The sequence below is a fragment of the Mobula hypostoma genome, chromosome 12 (assembly GCF_963921235.1).
Source record: "Mobula hypostoma chromosome 12, sMobHyp1.1, whole genome shotgun sequence".
NCBI classification, from domain to species: domain Eukaryota; kingdom Metazoa; phylum Chordata; class Chondrichthyes; order Myliobatiformes; family Myliobatidae; genus Mobula; species Mobula hypostoma.
Window position 1 is genome coordinate 63,205,161 of NC_086108.1, and position 24,574 is coordinate 63,229,734.

At 39.2% G+C, this 24,574-nt stretch overlaps 1 protein-coding gene across 4 annotated transcripts in view; it reads left to right on the forward strand.

Moving 5' to 3' along the window:
- LOC134355183 (uncharacterized) overlaps nucleotides 1-24,574 on the forward strand; it is a 77,027-nt gene that overhangs the window by 19,983 nt on the left and 32,470 nt on the right. For all 4 annotated transcript variants that reach the window (XM_063064970.1, XM_063064974.1, XM_063064971.1 and 1 more), the window contains exons 4-5: nucleotides 589-798; nucleotides 4,792-4,845. In XM_063064970.1, the coding sequence (XP_062921040.1) occupies nucleotides 589-798; nucleotides 4,792-4,845 (264 nt within the window). The remainder of the gene's footprint in view (nucleotides 1-588; nucleotides 799-4,791; nucleotides 4,846-24,574) is intronic.

The following is a 24,574-nucleotide window of genomic DNA, read 5'->3' on the forward strand; positions in this document are numbered from 1 at the left end:
TCGGACATCAAATTCTGGTAGGATATTTCAAAATAAATGGCCAGGACCTTGGGAGTATTAATGCGCAGAAGGCCACATTCTTGAAACAGTGGATCCGATAGGCTATGAGTGCCATTTATTCCATGCTGATTCCTGGAGATTGCTTTGCAGCTGAGATTATTAAAGCCGATGAGGCTTTTATTTGCTGGAGATTTGTCATGAATCCTTTCAAGGTGGTAAGTTACATAGATACAGATTGGGCTATTCATGTTACATTTAATACTAGTGGCAGGATACTTGGCTGGGGTGGGGTTGTATTTTTCTGACACTCTTAAAAATTTACTCTTCAAATCAAAGAAAATACCCCAGAGGTTATTGAAATGTTCACTCAAGGTGTTTCCTCATTTATTAATTTTCAAAAGAAGCAATAATTTATAAGTTTCATCAATAGCACGCCAGAGGGTTACGTCCTCATATTTGCAAAACTCTGGAAATTAGGGTTTATTGTAATTGGTAGTGTTATTTGAAAATTCTTTGATTAGTCATATATACATTTACCACAGTAGTTTATAAAAGCCTGAGTAGAATCCCTGAATTTTATTTTGCCAGAGTTTTTGCATGCTGTTTTGAAACCTGATGTCGTGGACGAGATCTTCTCCAATGCTCGATTAGCAAATGAAACTGATGTTGAAGTTTTGACAGACAACCTCATTGGGAAAGAAGCTGTTCTACTAGATCCTGGAATTCAGTCAAATGCACAAATGTATTTCAGTGCTGGTGGATGGGCAGCAGTTGCAGCAACACTTGAAGTAATGGGAGGTGAGTGAAACTTCCTGTTCTCTCATTAACAGTGCAATATTACTCCAGTTTACAGATTGTAGGCAAAAATGTCTTGCATGGAATGCATTTGACTCATAAATTACTGATCAAATGTCAGGTATTTAAAAAAAAAAATGTTTTCTCATGAAAACAACAGGAATTCTGCAGATGCTGGAAATTCAAGCAACACACATCAAAGTTGCTGGTGAACGCAGCAGGCCAGGCAGCATCTCTAGGAAACGTCGACTGCGCCTCTTCCTAGAGATGCTGCCTGGCCTGCTACGTTCACCAGCAACTTTGACATGTTTTCTCATGAATCGTTTTCATTATGGGGAATTGACGGGCCTTATTTCACATTTTAACCTTTCCTAGTTAGAATCAGAATCAGGTTTATTATCACCAGCACGTGTCGTGAAGTTTGTTAATTTAGCAGCAGCAGTTCAATGCAATGCATGATAATATAGAAATAAATAAATTACAGTAAGTATATGAGTATAATGAATAGATTAATATAGTACAAAACAGAAATAATATGCAGTGCCTATAAAAAGTATTCACCCCTTGGAAATTTTCATGTTTTGTTGTTTTACAACATTGAATCACAGTGGATTTAATTTGGCTTTTTTGACACCGCTCAATGGAAAAAGACACTTTCATGTCAAAGTGAAAACAGATTGTGACAAAGTGATCGAACTTAATTACAAATATACAACAAAGTAATTGATGGCATAAGGATTCACCCTCTTCCAAGTCAGTATTTACTAGTTGCACCTTTGGCAGCAATTATAGCCTTGAGTCTGTGTGGATAGGTCTCTATCAGCTTTATACATCTGGACACTGCAATTTTTCCCCATTCTACTTTACAAAACTGGTCAAGCTCCGTCAGATTGCATGGGGGTCATGAGTGAACAGCCCTTTTCAAGTCCAGCCACAAATTCTCAATTGGGTTGAGATCTGGAATCTGACTTGTCCACTCCAGGACATTAATTTTGTTGTTTATAAGCCACCTCTGCATAGCTTTGGCTTTATGCTTGAGGTCACTGTCTTGCTGGTGGATGGTGGATGGGCAGCAGTTCTTCCAAGTTGCAGTTCTCTTGCAGACTGCATCAGGTTTTTCTCTAGAATTCCATGTATTTTACTGCATTCATTGTATCCTCCACCTTCACAATCTGTCCGGGGCCTGCTGCAGTGATGCATCCCTACAGCATGATGCAGCTACCACCTTGCTTCATGATAGGGAACATACATAAAATTGAGACCCTTCAGCAGGTCTTGGTCCAAAACATCGACTGTACACTTTTCCATAGATGCTGCCTGGCTTGCCGAGTTCCGCCAGCGTTTTGTGTGTGTGTTGTTTGGATTTCCAGTATCTGCAGATTTTCTTTGAATATCTTTGAAAAAGTCTTTGAATACTTCAGCCAGTTGGTTAGAACAGGTTTTTGAAGCTTTACTCATACTTCATTGGGGCCTGTTGCCTTCTGAGGATTCACCCCCCCACCCCCCAGCAAAAGACAGCCTAACATCTGCCTCTGAAACAGAGATCACACAGTCTCTGGGTGTAGCAGGAATCTTCACAGCTGTATTTATATTCTTCCTTTCTTCCTTTCAAAGCGGGCATAGAAGGCATTGAACTAATCTGGCAGTGAAGTATCGCTGCAGTTCCTGCTACTGTATTTCTCTTTGTAGGAAGTAATGTCTTGCAAATCCTGCTAGAGTTAATGTACATCTGATGTCACCTCCAGCCTCGCTTGGAATTGTCTTTTTGCCCTGGAAATAGCTCTCCACTAGTCATACTTGGTTTTCTTGTACAGACCTGGGTCACAGACTTAAATGCCACAGATCTAGCCCTCAGCAGATGATGTACCTCTTAGTTCATGCACAGCTTTTGGTTTGGGAACAGCAAATTTTCGTAGACACACACTCATCCATACAGGTTTTAATCAAGTTGGTGGTAACTGTGGCATGCTCATCCCGATTCGAAGATGAATCCCTGGAAACAGTCCAGTCCACCAATTCAAAGCAGTCCTGTAAGTGCTCCTGTGTTTCCTATGTCCATACCTTTCACATTACTTCCTTAATAAAAATTAGTTGTGATACTGATTAGTGACCTAAGAAATCATATGATTCTATTTAACACAGGCTGCAAGAAGACATTAAAGTCAGGAAGTAAATAGGGCAAAAGATGACAAAAGAACTCAATTTGGAAGAGTAAGAAATGCATTCAACATATAGAGGTATGGTGAGGAAATACGCGACAGACAGTGTGCGGTAGTGTAGTGGGTAGCACAATACTTTCTGGTACCAGAGACCTAAATTCAATTAATGATGCAGCCTGTAAGGAGTTTGTACGCTCTCTCCGTGACCACGACAGTTTCCTCCGGGTGCTCCGGTTCCCTCCCACAGTCCAAAGATGCACCGGTTGGTAGGGTAATTGGTCATTGTAAATTGTCCTGTGACTAGGCTAGGGTTAAACTGGGGGATTGCTGGGCAGTGCGGCTGGAAGGGTCAGAAGGGCCTATTAAATGCTGTATCTCAATAAAATAAAAAATAAATAAAATCATTGAAATCTACGGAACACTGAAAGGCACTGGTGATATGCTGAAAAATTTCCAGATTATTTGTTTTTAACTCTTTGGTTTGTGTGTTCAACCAATTACTTTCTGTGTGTATTCAGAGTTTCTGCCTCCATTACTCTTTCACCCTCTAGGTGAATTATTTTTCTTCCCAATTGTCCTTTAATTCTCTGGGTTATCTCGAATTGATGACTCTTGATTGTTCATCTCACTGGTATATGAAGCAGGCTGTTCTCATCCATCATATCTGCAACCCCATACTCTCATGTACTTTCATTGAAACTCCCTTAACATTCTCTATTCCAAATAAAGGACAGCAGCCAACCAATCTTCTTTCATTTTAACTAAAAATGCCCTTTCTGTTCATTTGCTCAGAGATCTCTTACTGATTCTCTTTGATACTGTAATTTTTTTTTAAGATTATGAGAACACTCAGATCACAGAAAACAGGACAAACCAAAGACTAACACTGACAGAACTACATAATTATAACATATAGTTACGGCAGTGCAGAACAATACCATAATTTGATAAAGAATAGACCATGGGCACGGTAAAAAAAGTCCCGATCGACTCCCGAGTCCCCGACAGCAGGCGGCAAAAGGGAGAAACGCCCTGCCATAAACCTCCAGGCACCGACAACTGCCAATGCATTGGAAGCAGCTGACCACAGCCGACACTGAGTCTGTCCATCTGAAAACTTCGAGCCTCCGACCAGCCCCTCCGATACAGCCTCCCGAGCGCCATCCTCTGCTGAGCGCCTTCGACCTAGCCCCAGCCGCCGAAACAAGCAAAGACGAGGATTCGAGGCCTTCTGCTCCGGAGATTCCAGTTACCATACAGTAGCAGCGGCAGCGAAGCGGGCATTTCATATTTGTTATTTACATAATTGAAACAATATTCTAGCTATGATCCAACTAGAGTTTTGTAACTTTCTCTGTAACCTCATTGCTTTTTTTGGCTTTATCTGTTAAAGATAAGTCTTCTAGATGCTTTCATAAGCTTCTTATCTACCTGTTTCTCTACCTTTAGGGGTATCTTGACATGTACTCCAGGATTTATCGTTTCCTCTGTGCTTTAGAGCATCCAGTTGCTTCTTGTGTATTTCCTTGCTATATCTCTATTCCTTGAATGCATTTTCCACTTTTCCAAATTGACTTGGTTTGTCATCTTCTGCCCTACTTGGTTCCTGTCTTTGATATCTTCTTGTAGCCTCCGATAAGTAGCATAGTGGCTATGTCCATATGGTTTTTTAGGTCACTAATCTGCATCACAACTGATATTATTAAAAAAATAACCAAGTAAAACACCTATTTGGGTGGGGCAATGGGCACTTCAAAAATTAAGTGAAAATGTTTGTTTTAACTTTAAAATCGAGTTTACAGAATAATATTTTTAATAAAATTGTTCTTAATGACAGAGGCCTTGGAAAGGAACAAAAGTTGCCAAGATATGGAAGACTCAGTAACAGAAGGTAATTTGTATCTTCGCAAATATTTTTTATTATTTTAGTCTATTGAATTTTCACTGCAGGTTCTTCCCATTAGGCACGCTAATGTAGGTAACCAAGTTCATTTAAACAAGCTGAGGTAGAAATTCAAAGTTTACTACTTGCATTATATGTCCTTAAACAGTAACAGTTGCTTATTATACTCTGCTACTGAAATTTGACCCCAAGGAAGTTAATGAGAACAATTTGCTCTACCTTTGTAACTGCTTTATGAGACCTTGCTGCACTGTCTGTCTGCCATATTTCCCACTATGCAAGTATGACTATATTGCAAAATTTGTCATTAAGCACGTTTTGGAAAAGGATGTATATTTACAAACCTTTTAAAATTTGAAATGTATGGTTATTGATTAACAGTATTGAATGTGTATCCAATTAAATGTGACACAGGTCTACAGCTCAGAGATAACAGCTTGACAGTTTGAGAATTTGCATTTGGTCTGCTTTAGAAAGTAAAGTAGTAATACCAATGAATGACTATGAAGCTCAAAGAAAGTCAAGTGGATCAGTAGAGCCCTTTGTGTAAGGGGCTTGAATTTTGACATATAGTGGTGCAAATCTGGTTGTCTCCTAACTGCCTTTTGAAGTAATCCTAACCAACTATTCAATTGTATTAAGCAACACACATAAAAGTTGTTTAGCCCATGGCACTTTCAACTTCTCCTATACATGTATTTATCCAGATGGCTTTTAAACATTGCTAAAGTGCCTGCCTTGCCCACTGTTTCTGACAGTTCGTTCCAAATGCGCACCACCCTTTGAGTGAAGAAGCTGGCTCTGATTGTCTTTTTAAACCCCCAGCCTCTGATTTTAAGTTTATACCCTCTTGATTTCAGCACCTCCTCCCAGTGAAAAAGAATATGTGCTTTTACCATGTCTATGTCTATCATAATCTTATATACCTCTATCAGGTCACTTAGCAGTCTCTTATGTTCCAGGGAATTAAGTCCTGGTCAATGCAACCTTTCTTTGTAACTCAAGTCCCCAAGTCCAGAGAACATCCTGGTCAATGTGATTGATGATTACTTCACTGAAAAGAAATGTCACGTAGGATCCGTTCAAGGAAAGTGCCAAAGCTATTGTGGCAAGATGTGTTTTTAAATGAAACTACACTTAAGGACAGCCTCGCTTGACTCACAGTTCCTAGTTCTTAATATGTAGCTCACCATAACTTATGAGGGTTTTGAATTACGGTGATCCTGTAACTTTTGCACAAAATTGCTAAACACTGTTTCTTTTTATTTGCTAATATAATATACCTTTATGAAGAGAGTAGTTAATGGACAATAGTTTTCTTTTTTTTTAATTTTATTTTTATTTGGATAAGGAGTTCACAATTATCATGTACTTTTTTCTCACATATAACCTTTTCCATTTTTTTATATGTATAAAACTACAATTATTTATACATTCTTAAGTACACATTGAGATGATATGAAAGCAAAATAAACATTTAAATAGATAATTATGTACTGTGGTAAATTTAACCTATTAGGCTAAGTAATGAAATTAGTTGTTAAGAAAAATGGTAATAATAGTTTCCATACAACCCTTCTGGACCATTTCCACTGGTCCAAAATGTTGCATACAAGCCTATATACCAACCATTGTAGGTGTTTATATCCCAATTTGTTCGTGCTTGTTCCTGCCCACAGACATAATTATCCAATCCCTATGTACTTATTTACTTAATTTTTTCATTTTTTTTTATCCCTTTCCCAAATCTTTCCCTTTACTTGTGTTAATTCTCTATTTTCCAAAAAAAAACAACAAACATTTAGACTAGGGGTGCTTACGTTAGCAATATTACTGTGTTGATGAGAAGAGCAATATAAATCATTAGGAGAGTCATCTAAAGTCTGCTCGCATTGGGGTTATATATTCAATCCATTTATTCCAGATTTGATAAAATGTTTCTTTTTGAGTTCTCAGGGAGTAGGTCAACTTTTCCATTTTAAATATTTCCAAGATAATTTCGTACCAATCTTCTAATGTAGGTGGTATTGGATTTAGCCATTTTCTAGTGATTGATTTCTTACTTGCCGCTAAGAGGGCCTGCAGCAACTTTATATCTTCCTTCTGTTCAAGGAACAATACATGCCCCAAATAGAGCGTCTCAAAGTTCAGAGGTATCTGGGACCTAAGTACCTTAACTAATGTTCTATGAATACCTTCCCAAAATAGACTTAATTTAGGGCAATCCCAGAAAATATGAAAATGATTTGCCTCCTTGGAGCCGCACCTTCTCCAACACATCACATTTGTATCTTTATATTTTTCCTGATATGGGATCTTGAAGTATCTTATAATGTTTTTCCAACAATGTTCTCTCCAAGTCAAAGAATTAGTCGAGGACCATTGAAAGCTGCAGCTTTTCCCCCAAGCCTCCTCTGAAAGTACCAACCCCGCTTCTTTCTCCCACTTCTCTTTAATATACAGTGTATTTACATTTTTAGCATGGGAGAGTGCATTATATAGGCGAGAAACTGATTTACTAGGTATTGAACTGCAAGCCGAATTCAGAATCTTGAAAAATTCTAATTCTACTGTTGATAGGTCTGTATATCTACAACTCTGGTTAACATAGTTTCATATTTGAAGGTACCTAAAAAAGTCATTATGTTCTAGGCCATGTTTGTCCTGCAGGATTTGGAAACTTTGTAATACTCTTTTATCTATAAATGAGAGGTAGGTCGTAAGACCTTTCTTTATCCATAGCTCAAATCTTTTATCTCCTCTGTTGGGAAGGAATTCGGTATCATATGCACACCATCTAAAGAGTTTTAGCATGTTATTAATTCCACATGAATTAACCACCTTCTGCCATACTTTTAATGTAAGATTTATCCAAGCATTATTAAATTTTTCCAACTGGGCCATCAATCCTTTGTCAGCTATTGAGGCCTGAAGAGGAAAACTGTCAACTAATCCAAATTCTATTTCCTTCCATCTAGCCTTATATTCCCTATTACACCAATATAACAGAGGGGTTATCTGTGAGGCATAAAAATAATTTCTCAGGCAAGGAAGAACCATACCTCCTCTTTCCTTCCCTAACTGTAAGGTGTTATATCGAATTCTAGGTTTCCTTCCTTGCCAAATGAAGCGGGAAATCCATTTGTCCCATTCCCTGAATTGATTATCATCCACCTCCACTGGTAAAGTACGGAAAAGATAAGTAATAACCGAGGAAGAATATTCATTTTTATAGTATTTATCCTTGAATTTAAACTTAAAAAGGGGATAAGATTCCATCTATGCATATCTGCTTTTATCTCTGAGATTAATGGCCCATAATTTACCTGTGACAGTGTTGAAAGATCCTTCGGCAGGGTTATTCCTAAATATTTTAATGATTTAGCTTCCCACTTAAGATCGTATGTATCCTGCAATTTTTTGGATGGTGTATAATTTAGGGACATAACCTGCGTTTTCTTTACATTTATTTTATAACCTGATATTTTCCCAAAGTCATCCAACAGTGTAAACAATCCTATAAATGATTTTTCTGGTTCACTCAGATAGACCAAAACATCATCTGCGAATAACGCCACTTTCTGTTCAATCCCTGCCACCTTGATACCTTTTACGATTTCGCTCTGTCTTATTAGTTGGGCAAGTGGTTCAATATATAGCGCAAAAAGGAGAGGAGAAATTGGGTATCCCTGTCTAGTGCCTCTCTCTAAAATGAAGGAGTCAGAGAGGTCCCCATTTATCTTAATTCGGGCTGTTGGGCTGTCATACAGAGTCTGAATTACTTTAATAAACCTTTCTTGAAAGCCGAATCTTCCTAACACTCTGTATAGGAATGCCCAACTAACCGAATCAAAAGCTTTCTCAGCATCCAATCCTACTACCATTGTCTCTGTCTCGTTCTTATTAACCTGTTCTAATATGTGCAGAGTTCTCCTTATGTTGTCCTGTGTTTGTCTTTGTTGAATAAATCCAGTCTGGTCTAAATGGATTAGGCCAGGTAAAAGCTTTTCCAATCTGCGCGCTAATATAGATGTAAATAGTTTGTAATCTAAATTAAGAACACTAATTGGCCGATAATTGCCACATTCTAGTTTATCTTTACCCTCTTTAGGAATAACTGAAATAATCGCTTCTCTCCAGGAAGGTGGAGTTTCTCCTCTCTGCAAGATCCAATTAAAGGTGTTAAGTAGTAATGGGGCTAACTGTGTCTTCAGGGACTTGTACCATTCTGAGGTAAACCCATCAGAACCCGGGGACTTTCCAGCCTTTAACCTAGAGATGGCCACGTTCAGTTCTTTGACAGTTACTGGTTCTAATAAACTTTCATTTTGTAAATCTGTAAGTTTAGGTAGATCTAAAAAATTCAATACACTGTATAGGGCTCACTGGGGGCCCAGGGTTGGGAGTACAGCTCTCGATAATACGTTTCAAAACTCTCTTGAATTTTCCCTATTGTACTCTCCACAAGCTTTGTCTTATGAATTGTATTGTCTGCTTGTTGTTTTCGTAATTTATATGCTAATAATCTAGCTGATTTACCTCCTACTTCATAATTCTTTTGTCTCAGGTAAAGAAAATTTCTTTGAGTTTCCAACGTATAAATATCATCAATTTCACTTTGCAATTTCCTAATTTCCTGTTTTCGATTTGAATTACTTTTGTTGCTATCTCCAACTTGAAGTTGTTTTAATTTTCCTTGAAGGTCTGCTAATTTTTGTGCATTGATTTTTTTCATGTGAGTAGTAATGGAAATAATTTTCCCTCTCAGTACAGCTTTCAATGTATCCCATAAAATCACTGGTGATGTTTCTCCCGTGTCATTAAAGTCTAGATATTCTTTGATTTCTCCCCTTAATCTCTCCATTACTTTTGGGTTATTAAGTATATGTGAGTTTAGCCTCCATAGTGTTTTCCTCATTTTCCTTTCCAGGATTAGAGACATAGAGACTGGGCTATGATCCGACAGATCAATTGTTGCAATATTACAGTTTTTTATCCTGAGTCTATCTGTATTAAAGATAAAGAAATAGTCTATCCTTGAATAGGCTGAATGAGGGAAAGAGTAATATGTATAATCTTTACTAGTAGGGTGTAATTCCCTCCGGACATCTATAATTCCCAACTCCTCCATCAATGAATTCACTTTCCGAGTCAGACGTTTATTCTGAGTAACTATTCTTGAAGAATCTAATATAGGATTTAATCTAATATTAAAATCCCCTCCACAAATTACTACCCCTCGAGAACTGACCATTAGGTCAAAAATGTGTCTATAAAATGACCATTCACTACCTGGAGGAGCATAAACATTCAGCAATGTTATTTCTGTACCTTCTATTCTTCCTGTGATTTTTACAAACCGTCCTTCTTTGTCTCTAGTCTCTGAAATATGTTCATAATTAAGAGTACTTGATATTAAAGTAGCTACCCCTCTTTTGTGACTCAATTTATATGATGAATAAAATACATGCTTAAAGCCCATTCTTTTTAATTTTCCATGTTCAGATTGGCTCATATGTGTTTCCTGGAGGAAAGCTATTTGTGCCCTCTTTTTTCAATTTAGACATAATCTTATTTCTTTTAATTGGATTCAAAACCCCATTAACATTATAGGAAATTATTTTTACCAATTCAGTTTGCATTTTTCTCTAGTAGAAAAAAAGCACTCTCCTTTTCTAACCAAACAGTAAGCAATCCCTTCTCAACAGTAAACCAAGACATATAACCACACCCTAGACATTTCTGAACGTATAACATTTGAAAATTTTCCCCGACTTCCCACAGTGAGGCCTGAGCACCGACCCGCCTCAGTTCAGAGGGATAACCTCTATCTTCACCGTGTTAGAGGGCCCTCAGCAGTTTGAATAATCATAGAGAATTTTCTCCTATTTATGTCTCGACCATATTGCTATCATTCAAGTTATTCCGCCTAGATTATTTTCAGTTACCAGTTTTCATTTTACTTTTAAGTCCGATTTACTCTTTTCAGTCATTTCTCTTAATTAATCTGTATTCTCTGTACATTCGCGTCTGAATATTTGCAGCTTTTCCTTGTAGTTTGACACTCTGGTTCAAGTGGAGTGTCCTCGCCCCACTAACTGCCATGACTTCTGCCGAATCCTCTCCAGTAGCGACTCCGGTTGAGTGATAACTTTAATAGGTAGTCCCCGGTCCGCCAGGTCCGACGTTGCCTCCTCCACCGTAGCGTAAGTTTTTGTCCCTTCGTCGTAAAAGACTCTCAGCCGAGCTGGATACAGGGTCTGGAATCTGATGTTGTTTTCCTTCAGGACTCTCCGTGTTTCCGTATATTCCTTCCGTCTGGCAAGAATCCCCGGTGCGTAGTCGTGGTCTAAACTGATTTTACAGTTGTTCCACATGAAACCTTTCTTTTGCCATGCTCTTTTAAGCACCTCTTCCTTCGTTCTGTAACTGAGAAATCTGATCAGAATCGATCTGGGCTGGGCGCCTGCCGGCGGCTGTGGTGCCAACGCGCGGTGAGCCCTTTCTATCTGTAGGTCTTTTGCGGCCGGTATATCAAGGTTCTCTCTAAGCAGCTTCTCTATGAAGGGAATCATCAATCCGGGTTTACCTTCGGTTCCTTCGGGAACTCCGTAGATCCTCACATTTTCCCTTCTCGAGCGGCCTTCTTGATCTATTAGTTTCCACTGGAGTTGGTCTTGTAGCTTCAGCATTTCTGCTATCACTTCCTCTGCATTTTGTAGCTTCTCTTCAATTCCAACAATCCTCGCTTCGGCTTCATCTATCCGCGAGTTAGTTTTTACTATTTCTCCTTTAATATCTTCCAGCTGTTTGCTGTTATCTTGTCGGAACTCGCGAATCTCTCCGAGAATCAAAGACAAAGTCACCGATTCCCCCTCATTATCTCCGTCCTGGCTTGCCGTGGGAGAGCTAGGCCCGTCGCCTTGCTGCATCTCTTTATGTTTATCAGCCTTCGAAGCGGACTTTTTATTCTTGTTCTTAGACATCATTCTTGCCCCTTTTATTAATATAGTTATGCAGTATTAAGTATTTGTCTAAATTCGATTTTGGGGCAGTTTACCTTCTTTTTTGTCGAGAGACCTTTTCCTTACGCCGCCATTCCCTTGATGACCCGGAAGTCCCCCCGGACAATAGTTTTCATGTGCTACATTGTTTTGTGCAGGCTCATTCTCACTAGTACCTTCAATTTCCACAAAAAAAAAACATTTACATGGAATCTGAACAAAAACTAAGAAGCTTCAGGAAACATGGTTGCGTAATTGTTAACATAACGCTGTTACAGCAACAGTGACCTGGGTTCCATTTTTGGTGCCGTCTGTAAGGATTTTCGATGTTCTCCCTGTGACTGTGTGGGTTTCCTCCCACATTCCAAAGATGTATGGGTTGGTAGAAGGACCATGCTGTATCTCTAAATAAATGAAATAAAATTATTCAGTGCTTCATGTATGACAGCTTGAGCCATTTTGTTTTCCTTGTCTTGGTGCTTTTCCTGCCATGACGTTTGATGTCATACCAAAATATACAGGCTTTCCTATCATTTTTGTGCTCTCTTATCTTAAAGATCTTTCCTTCGATGCATTAAAATAATCAGTACACCTTTCTCAATGTCATTCCCATGTTGTTGAATCTATCAGAATCTTTGATATCCCAATTGTTGTGTATTTAATATTTCAGTAATATTTGAGTAACATTGTAAATATATTGACCGATTAGGATTTCTTTGTTTGCTTAAATAATTCATTATGGATTATATGTGAAAGTATGTGAATGGCTTATGTCATCATGTCACCATATCATAAGCATGTGCCTCACTAAAGTTAAAAACAAAACTAAATGTACATTATTTATCATCACCTCCATATTTTCTTTCAATTAGCTTTATATTTTGGAGTTACAAAATTAATAGTGGGAACAAGTAATTCTTAAAAAGAAGCATGACTCTCTTCCTGTTGAAGTGAGCCCTTGTTTTTTGTTGCAAGGGGAGAAAGACAGTTGCGCTAAAAAAGGGCAGAAAATGGACAAAATTCATGAGTTCATAAAGAATGAAAACCAGTTAAAAATAATAATACATGCTTGAAAAAGCAGAAATGGTTGGCTCATTGAAAAGATAGATGTGTATAATTGTACGAAAGATAACTGGGGGATGTATACTGAGCAAATTCAGTAGTATTTTAAAACAAATGGAATGGCCAATGAAATGAGAAATGAGTGTCAGTGTTGCTGAGTATAATAGGTGGAAAAGCATTCAGTTTGCTTAGAGGTTTGACTGTTCCAACCAAACCACCTGAAATGAGCTTTGCTGATATCATGCAAGTCATGCAGGAACATTTAGAAGTGAAAAATTTGTTGATTGTGGAATACTTTAGGTTCCATAAGTGGAATACATTTCAGCATATATGGCTGATTGAAGAGATGTCTGAGCATTACCAGTTCAGTGATAGGCTTAATGATGCACTGAGAGATCATTTAGTTTCTTGACACTTACAAAAAAGCTTTCAGAAACAGCTCCAAACTGAAGCACAAGTCACATTTAAAAGAACAGTTGAAATTGCTGACAACAGGAATTCTGCAGATGCTGGAAATTCAAGCAACACACGTCAAAGTTGCTGGTGAACGCAGCAGGCCAGGCAGCATATCTAGGAAGAGGTGCAGTTGACGTTTCAGGCCGAGACCCTTCGTCAGGACTAACTGAAGGAAGAGTGAGTAAGGGATTTGAAAGTTGGAGGGGGAGGGGGAGATCCAAAATGATAGGAGAAGACAGGAGGGGGAGGGATGGAGCCAAGAGCTGGACAGGTGATAGGCAAAAGGGATACGAGAGGATCATGGGACAGGAGGTCCGGGAAGAAAGACAAGGTGCGGGGGGTCCCAGAGGATGGGTAAGGGGTATATTCAGAGGGATAGAGGGAGAAAAAGGAGAGTGAGAGAAAGAATGTGTGTATAAAAATAAGTAACAGATGGGGTATGAGGGGGAAGTGGGGCATTAGCGGAAGTTAGAGAAGTCGATGTTCATGCCATCAGGTTGGAGGCTACCCAGACGGAATATAAGGTGTTGTTCCTCCAACCTGAGTGTGGCTTCATCTTTACCAGGAGGCCATGGATAGACATGTCAGAATGGGAATGGGATGTGGAATTAAAACGTGTGGCCATTGGGAGATCCTGCTTTCTCTGGCGGACAGAGCGTAGGTGTTCAGCAAAGCGGTTTCCCAGTCTGCGTCGGGTCTCGCCAATATATAAAAGGCCACATCGGGAGCACCGGACGCAGTATATCACCCCAGCCGATTCACAGGTGAAGTGTTGCCTCACCTGGAAGGACTGTTTGGGGCCCTGAATGGTGGTAAGGGAATTCAATTGTATTAAAGAGTTTGCAGGAAAATAGTGGAAAGGACCCCCTTAGCTGCCATCTAGATATTAAAGCAGAGCATGCTGAAAGCCGTCACTGCATGCAGGATCCTGAATTACTTGGAAACCAGTGCCAAAATTGTTGGAGTTATTCTGCAGACTAGTTAGTTAATATCTTGACATTCGTGCTGACCATCCTCATGTCCCAGGTTTTACTGACAAGAGTGTTAACTTAAGAGGTGAAGTTACTGTGATTTATAAGTGAGGAAGGTAGATTTGGGAGTATGGAATTAATCAAAGTTCAAAGTAAATCTATTATTAAAGTACATATATATTACCATATACAACCCTGCTAATCATTTTTGCAGGCATTCACGGTAAATATAAAGAAACACAACACTATTGAATCAATCGAAGACCACACATAACAATCCAATGTGCAAAAACAAGAAACTGCAACTACAAAAATAAATAAATAAATACTGAGAACATGAGATGACGAGAGTGTTGTGAGTGAAGTTGAGTGAAATTATCCCCTCTGATTCAACAGCCTGATTGTTTAAGGGCAATAACTGTTCCTACAACTGCTTTTGTGGGTCCTGAGGATGCTTCCTAACGGCAGTAGCAAAAATGCGTTTGACAAGAAAATTTGTAGTTTATCACCTCCTATCCTCCAGTTTGGAGGCAGTTTGCAAATTAGCGAGGACACACTGCAATCGCCTGGAGAATTTCAGTGTTCATCAGTAGGTCTAGCTTTGTACCTCTATCTTTGATGTGGTACTCACCAAGCTATTTTTGCAGAGTGCACCAGTAGTAGTTAGATGGTATTAGTTGGGAGGGATACAATATGTTTCATGTAAATCACATCCTGCTTCAAACAAGGAGACATTAGCGGTGCTCAGTGGTATAGTTTAAGAACAGATTAGTATCTCAAAACTTGGCAATCATTAAGAGGTGTTGGCCTTCATCAGAAGTAGAAACATGTACTATGACCAGTGGTGCTGTGCTACTCGGAGTGCATCCGGCACATCTTTAAGAAAAAAGCCGAAATAAACAAGCTAATTAATTAGGTGCCAGCCAGGGTGATCTGAGTATCTCAGAAACTGCTGATCTCCTGGGATTTTTACGCACAACAGACTCTGGTGTTTACAAAGAATGGTGCCAAAAACAAAAAAACATCCAGCGAGTAGGTTTAACAAGTTGTTTTCGCTCACAGAACAGCCATTCACTGGATTTTTTTTTGTTTTTGGCACCATTCTTTGTAAACTCCAGAGTCTGTTGTGTGTAAAAATCCCAGGAGATCAGCAGTTTCTGAGATAACTCAAATCACTCTGGGCAGCACCTAATTAAATAGCTTGTTTATTTCGGCTTTTTTCTTAAAGATGTGCCAGACGTGCGCAGTGCGCTCTGGCTAGCACTGCACCACTGATTATGACAGTATGTTACATGAGCCACATTAAGTGCAATCATCTACTTTGGTACCCTGTTCCTGTATTTTTTCTCATTGCTCTTGATCCTGTGGGATCAAGAAATATATCTACCTCTTCTTTTGAATATATTTAATGACTTGGCTTCTATTGCCTTATGTTTTATAAAATTCTGTAGGTTTATTACCTTTGGGGTTTAAAAAAAAATCTACTGATCTCAGTTTTAAATGGCATATCCAGTAGCCTGAGGATGAAATCCCTGGTTTCGGATGGTTCAGTCATTGGGAATATCCTCCATGTATCTAGTCTCTTTAGTCCTGTTTGAGGTTAATGGATTTCCAAGAGATCATCTCTCAGTGTCCTGACCTCAAGGTAACATAGGTCTAATTGATTTTCTCTCCTCTGACATTAGTCTGTCATTAGAAGGATTGGTCTGTTACACCTTGTTGCATTCACTCCACGGCAAGAATGTCCATCCTCAGTTAAGCAGATCAAATCTGCACAAAATTCATTGACGGCACTGTACAGGTGTAGAACGTCATGCTGGTGGCTTGGGCAGAGACCTGGACTGCCCATCGCTTGGACCCATAGGTGGCCATTTTGGCCAGGCGCAGGAGTAAACCTACTGGTAGTTCCTTCGAGTGACCCGCCCCTTCATACAGGGTGCCTATATATCAGGAGTATGGGGCTGAAGTGAAGCCAAAACCTGAGGAGCAGCCTCTTCAAATATTCATATAGGAGCTTCTGCAGAAATTCTCCTGCAGTTAGGGCCAGTTTGCTATTGCCCTTCATTACAACTTGCTGCACCTGAGAATACTTGCCTTAAGAAACTGGTATGCAAGGGGACCTGGGTCTCATTATTTTATTAATTTACTTTTATATGCACAAGTACATGTATGCACAGGTACAATGGAAAAACTACTTGCAACGGTATCATTAACTCAGTGGCCACTTTATTGGGTTCAGGAGGGGAATCTGGTGTGATCCTCTGCTGCTGTAGCCCATTATCTTGAAGTTTCAACATGTGTGTTTAGAAATGCTCGTCTGCACACTACTGTTGTAACGTGTGGTTATTTGAGTTACAGTCACCTTCTTGTCAGCTTGATCCAATCTGGCTATTCTCTTCTGACCTCACTCATTAACAAGGCGTTTTTGCCATTTTGTGTTTCTCTCATTAATCCCTGTAAACTCTTAGAGACAGTTGTGAAAATCCCAGATGATCAGCAGTTTTTGAGATACTCAAACCTTTGTTGGTCTTGCACCAATGATCATTCCAAAGTTACTTAGATCATATTTTGTTCCCATTCGGATGTTTGGTCTGAACAACAACTGAACCTCTTGACCATGTCTACATCCTTTTATCCATTGAATTGCTGCCATGTGATTGGCTGATTAGATATCTGCATTACGTGGGTGTACCTAATAGTAGCCAATGCGTATATGAGCGGCATTCATAAGGAAAACATAATTTAAGCAAATTTTACATGAATGAACATAATTAGAACAAAGAGGTCCTTCTTAGTGTCAAGCGATCAAGGACATCATAGTGTCTGACTTAGTTTGATACTTTGAGCCAACTGACTTAAACTGCATCTGTTATGAATTTTTCCACTCTGCTAATTAATTTAGGTCACACAGGAACACCTTTGAATTCTCACAGCTGACCTATCATCCCTCTGCATCATATTGTTTACAAAGTTTAGAGATTTTATTACTCATTTCCTCTTCTAATTCATTAAGCTGTGTTGTGAATAACTGAGATCCAGGAACTGATCCCTGTAGCTCCCCACTTGTCAGTGCCTGCCTCTGGTAAAAGAAGCACTCATTCCTGTTATCTTCTTGTAAACAACAGGAATTCTGCAGATGCTGGAAATTCAAGCAACACACATCAAAGTTGCTGGTGAACGCAGCAGGCCAAGCAGCATCTATAGGAAGAGGCGCAGTCGACGTTTCAGGCCGAGACCCTTCGTCAGTCCTGACGAAGGGTCTCGGCCTGAAACGTCGACTGCGCCTCTTCCTATAGATGCTGCTTGGCCTGCTGCGTTCACCAGCAACTTTGATGTGTGTTGCCTGTTATCTTCTTCCTGGTTGTCAGTCTATTCTCATTGTAATCACATGTGCTTTAATTTTGTTTGTATAAGATCTTATCAAAAGCTGCAAGCCCAAATCCACGGATTCTCCCTCAAAAAAAGTTTCACCCTCAAAAACATTTATTAAATTTGTAAGCATGATTTCCCTGCTGACTCTGCTCAATCCAGTTAGATTTCCCGGTGTTTTATTGTTGTGTCTTTTACAAGGACTCCATCATTTTCACCACTGTTGATATTTCACTAACTATATTCATAGAGTTATATAGTGTGGAAGAAGCTTTTCGGCCCAACTGTCCTTGATAACCACGATTCCCGTTTAACCATGTTTGGCCTCTTTGCTTCCTGCCAGTCAGCCACTGCTTTATCCATGCTAGAATCTTTCCTGGAATACCATAGGCTTGGAGTTTGTTAAGCAGCGTCATGTACACAACATGAACCCATTCTCTTTTGTCCTTCCTGCTTATTGTTCCTTCAAAGAATTTCAACAGATCTGTCGGGCAAGGATTTCCCTTGAGGAAACCATGTTGACTATGGCCTATTTTACCATGTGCCTCCAAGTACCCTGAAACCACATCCTTAACAATCGACTCCAACATCTTCCCAACCACTGACATCAGACTAAATGACCTACAGTTTCATTTCTTCTGCCTTTCTCCCTTCTTGAAGAATGGAGTGGCATTTGCAATTTTCCAGTCTTCTGGAACCATTGCAGATTCTAGTGATTCTTGAAAGATCATTACCAATGCCTCTACAATCTCTTCAGCCACCTCCTTCAGAACCCTGGGGTGTACACCATTTGGTCCAGGTGACTTATCTACCTTCAGATGTTTCAGTTTCTTCTGAACCTTCTTCCTGGCAATGGTGAATTCACATTCTTTATGACCCCGTCACCTAGAACTTCTGCCATACTGCTAGTGTCTTCCACAGTGAAGACTGATGCAAGATGTTTAGTTCATCCGCCATTTTTCTTGTCCCCCATTGCTACCTCTCCAGCATGGTTTTCCAGTAGTCCAATATCCATTCTCAACTGTCTTTTACACTTCATGTATCTGAAAAAATTTTTGGTATCCTCTTTAATATTATTGGCTAACTTACTTACATATTCTATTTTTACCTGCTTAATGACTTTTTTTAGTTGCCTTCTGCTGGTATTTGAAAGCTTCCAGTCCTCTAACTTCCCAATAATTTTTGCTCTATCATATGCTTTTATGTTGGCTTTGATTTTTTTTTTGACTACTGTTGTGTCATCTTGTCCTTGGAACACTTCTTCCGCTTCTGGATGTATATATCCTGTGTCTTCCGAATTACTTCCAGAAATTCCAGACATTGCTGCTCTGCTGTCATCTCTTCCAGTGTTCTTTTTCAATCATTTCTGACCAACTTCTCTCTCATGCCTCTGTAATTCCCTTTACTCCACTGTAATACTGATACAACTGACTTTAGCTTCTCCTTCTCAAAATTCAGGGAGAATTTGATCATATTATGATAACTTGCCCCAAAGGGTTCTTTTACTTTAAGCTCTCTAATCAATTCTGGTTGATTGCACAACACTCAATCCAGAATAGCTGATTCCCTAGTGGAGTCAATCAATAGCTGCTCTAAAAAGCCATCTTTGTCTGCATTCTAGAAATTCCCCCTCTTGGAATTCAGCACCAACCTGATTTTCCCAATCTACCTGCATAATGAAATCCCCCATGATTATAGTAACATTGCCCTTCTAGTGTGCATTTTCTATCTCCCTCATGTTGGAAATCTGTTATCTTCTAATGCTTGGAAGTCTGTTATTTCAGTGCCAGAGCAAGTCTTAGACTTTGTTCAGTAGTATACTTAGCAGGAGTACCTTCAAATGCTGCATCCAGCTATTTTCAGCTACCTTAAGATCAGAAATTGAGTTGTTTGGTGCTCAGCATACTGTTTTCAAACTGCAGTCTCTGAGATAATAAACTACCCATCCATCTAAAAGCACCAGTGTTGACAAATAGTCAGTAACATAAGTGATACAATTACAGTCTCCAAAAGGAAAGTCTAACAAAATTGCCTTGAATTCATGTCATTGAATTATCTATCCCCACTTATCAACATTCTGAATTAATGGTGATAAGAAACTGAACTTGGCATGCCCCATATTTCCAAGGTGACCAGAGTAGGTCATAAGCTGGTATTCTGTGGCAAGGAGGCAGGCTTAGTTTTTAATAATTTACAAGTGTCTTAGCTAGTTTTCTTAAAACATTATCTTTAATACTCTATGAAGCAGTTTTAAATGTCTCTGAATGCCATTAAATGACACTGATTTTAGAACCACGCAGTCAAGAAAGGGTTCATCTTGGCTATCAAGACTGTCAGGGGCTTATGAGACTGAACTTATGGTCATTAGTTGGAGACCCTGCAGTCCTTCAAACTGATGTCGCTGCGGTATAGAACATGGCCAACAGGATAGACTCTCAGAAACTGGATGTGGTAAAAATGCATTTTGAGATGTACTCTGAGTAGTATATTTAGAGATGATATGTGATCCATTCACGTTCTGCTGGTAAATTCAAACTATAAGAGGATTCCATGACATACCAGAGACTTCAGAATGTGGGTGCATTGCAGAGTAACAACGATTAACCTGTTTAGTTATGGCAGTTATCTGAAGATATTATCACATTGCACTCATATAACTCATTTACTGCTTCCTTTCTTTGGGAGGTGGAAGGTATGAAGCAGTTTCTCTGAGATATACAGCCATTGCAGGTTCAGTCTGTTGACTGGCCTTTTTCCAACGCTACAACTACTTAAACGGCGTGACATCTTGACTCAGCTCACTGTTGACTTGTGTCTCTTTAGTTGATCCTACTTCCACTCCTGAAATAAATACATCATATATTCCTTCAGCTTGTTCTGATAAGTTTTTCACTACAATTTTGGTATATTGTCAATCTAGGCACTTCAGAATTCCAGGTGACGCAGACTTGTTCTATCTTGCCAGTATCCCGCTTATGAGTGTTGTACTTGTGTATTGGTTTTAACACTCCCCTTCTCATTGTCTGAATTGCTTTATGCATTTTCTCAATGACTTGCTGCAATATAAATCATAATTCTCCTTTTGTTTCAGTTGCTGTCTTTCCACTCTCTACTTAAACTAGGCTATACCAACTTGGGGCATGTTCAAAGCCTATGATTCATCAACAGCTCTGCTGGGATGAATTTTGTCCTAGAATAAATGTAATTGTATCAAGTTAGCTAACCAATGATTAAACTGGAACAACTTTGGAAAACTTGCTTTTTCAAGGCTTTTTTCAGAATACAGAGATGGTCTGCCTGCACTGGTAGATGTTCAAATGTATGGGAGAAGGTAACAAATCTTTGATACCATTGTATCATGTGAAATGTTCAAGCAAAGATATGGTGAACTGTGGTGCATTGTCTGACATCAATTCTTCAGGTATATCATATGTCTCAAAAACCAACTCAGCTCCTCAATAATGCAATCTGGTGTTGTACAAAATCCACATATCTACCTTCATTCCATTTTGAGAGTTTATCTGTAGGTTTTGTCATTGTCTTTTGTGACAAAAATCAATGCAGACTCTTTAGTAGTCACATTGATGACTTGGACATCTGTTATGACATCTTTAGTGGTTTTTTTCTGTACTCTTGACAGATTCTAAATGATAACATTAAATCTCCTGGAAATAGTCTTCTTTAGTTACACTGACAGTTCGTTCTAAATGTAATTCTTCCAAAATCTGTTTTCTTGGAGGCTATGGGGGATAGCTACTGTATTCATTATTATTAAGGAAGTGACAACATGATGATCATTGGAAAATCATGATACAATCTAGCTGAGTTAGCATGGCATTACATGACAAATTGAACAAATTTATTTAGAATGCCGACAGGTACGAGATGTTGCACTTTTGTAGGACCAACTAGGTTAGGTATTACACAGTGAATGGTAGGGCCCTGGAGAGTGTGGTAGAACAAATAGATCTGGAATACAGGTCCATAATTCTTTGAAAGTGGTGTCACAGATAGGATCGTAAAGAAAGCTTTTGGCACATTTCCTTTATAAATCAATTTATTGCGCACAGAGGATAGGATATTATGTTGAAGTTGTGTAAGATGTTGGTGAGGCCTAACTTGGAATATTGTGTGCAGTTTTGGTCATCTACCTGCAGGAAAGATGGAAATCAGTTTGAAAGAGTACAGAGAAAATTTACAAGGATGTTGCTGGGTCTGAAGGACCTGAGTTATAAGGAAAGATTGAATAGCATAGGACCTTATTTCTTAGAACTTAGAAGATTGAGAGGAGATTTGATAGAAGTATACAAATTTATAAGGAGTCTAGATAGGGTAAATCCAAGCAGGCTTTTTCCATTGAGGTTTGGTGGGACTACAACCAGAGGTCATGGGTTAAGGTTGAAAAGTTTAAGGAGAACATGAGGGGAATCTTCTTCACTCAGAGAGTCGTGAGAATGTGGAATGAGCTGCCAGCACAAGTGCAGCTCGATTTCAATGTTTAATGGAAGTTTGGATAGGTACATAGATGGTAGGTGTATGGAGGGCTAAGGTCTTGTTGCAGGTCGATGGGAATAAGCAGTTTAAATGTTTTCAACATGCATTAGATGGGCAATAGGGTGTATTTCTATGCTGTATTTCTCTATGACTTTAATTCCTTATTGATTGTAATGAGCGGGGCAAGTGGAGGGTCAACTCAAGTTTATTGTCATGTGCACAAGGAATGTAGCTACAGGCAACATACAGAATATAAATTATGCATAACATTATACCAAACCGTTGGAAAAAAAAGACTGCAAACCAGATTGGACAACCAGTAGATATAGTTTTACCAGTAAGCATTCAAGCTGAAAACTCAAGGCATGAGGGGAAATATATTAAAATGGATGGAGGATTGGCTTACTAACTGACAAGAGAGTCTGGATGAACAGGTAATTTTCAAGTTGCTAGGCTGTCATTCATGAGATGCTGCAGAGGTCAGTGCTAGTGCCTTAACTGTTTACTATATACTGTGTATTCTTCAATCTATAGTTGTCAATCAGATTCTGATTTAGGCATATGCTGATTTATTTTTGTGGGGATATAGTGGTTTGGAGAGGTTGCACTAACTTGAATCCTGGGATGAAGGGGTTCTTCAATGAAAGATTGAAGACATTGGATTTGTATGCAGTTTAGAAGAATAACCATGTAACATAATCTCAGAATAAGAGGTCATCCATTTAAAATGGAGATAGAAATGAATCGTTGGAATCCTTTATCCCAGAGGATTGTGGAGATGAAATTATTAAACATATTCAAGATAAAGCTAGACTAGTATTTGATCAATAGGTGATTTGTGAGATTTTGAGAATAGTGGCAAAATAGAACTGAGGCCAAGGTTAGAGCAGCTGGGGGTTGATCTAGTGGCAGAGCAGGCTTAGATGGTGGGTGGGGGGGGAGGTGGGGGTGGGCATATCCTCCTATTTGTAATATTTTTTTACTCCCCATTTCAGACATCCTGAGCTGACAGTTTAAGTCATCTATTATCAAATCACCATTTTACATATTTATCTGAACCTGTCCAAGCTTTAAGATTACTTATAAACTTGTTTTGGAAGAACATGATGCTCTGTTGTCCAGTGCCTTAATGGGGCTCTGAAAGTTATCATGTAGTCGTCATGTTAAAATATGTGCTTTCAACTATTTTGTCAATATCTTACTATCTTTATGGTCTTACAGATAAAACTTCTGCTTTTAAACAGTTTCGTTAATTGATCTTTGATCTTAACTGGCTCCTACCCAGTAATGTCAGACACTCAGTCAGCAATAAGTATTGGGAATTATTATACATTGTATTTGCTTTAGGATCTTAAGTAATTCACCTGAATAGGTCTTGAGTTTAATTGTAATTCCTGTCTAAGGAGGATTATTGAAATTCCTATTATGGACACCTCCACCCATGAAAGTCTTCGTCTGTGTCAATCAATGATCAACATTGTAACTTTAAAATCTTCTTTCTTCTTAGCATTGTGATTGTAGGGCAGGTGTCAATCAGATTAAATTCTGTATTATCTGCATCTGTTCTGATGTTATACAAACTCCCTCTGTACCTTGTTATTAGAAAACGTACCATCTGTGCAACTGCTATATTGGTATACAGCTGTGGATATGGCTGTTGGCCATAAGACCGTAAGACACAGGAGCAAAATTAGGCCATTCAGCCTATCGAGCCTGCTCCACCCCTGCGTCATGGCTAATCCCAGATCTCACTTAACCCCATACATCTGCCTTCTCACCATATCCTTTGATGCCCTGAGCAATCCGAAAACTATTAACTTCTGGCTTAAATATACGCACAGACGTGGCTCTACCCCAGTCTGTGCCAGACTTAAATCTGTGGCATTCCACAGATTTACTACTCTCTGGCTAAAAGAATTCCTCCCTACCTCTGTTCTAAAGGGTTGCCCTTTAATTTTGAAGCTGTGCCCTCTAGTTCTGGATACCCCTACCATAGGAAGCCTCTTCTCCACATCCACCCTATCTAGACCTTTCAACATCAGACAGGTTTCAATGAGATCTCCCCCCCCCCGCCGCATTTTTCTAAATTCCAGTGAGTACAGGCCCAAAGCTACCAAACGTTCCTTATATGTTAACCCCTTCATTCCCAGAATCATCCTTGTGACCCTCCTCTGGACTCTCTCCAATGGCAGCACATCTGAGACATGGGGCGCAAAACTGCTGACAATACTTCATGTGCGGCCTGACTAGTCTCTTACAAAGGCTCAGCATTATGTCTTTGCTTTTATATTCTATTCCCCTTGAAATACGAGGGGATGCCAACATTGCATTTGCCGCCTTTACCACAGGCTCAACCTGTAA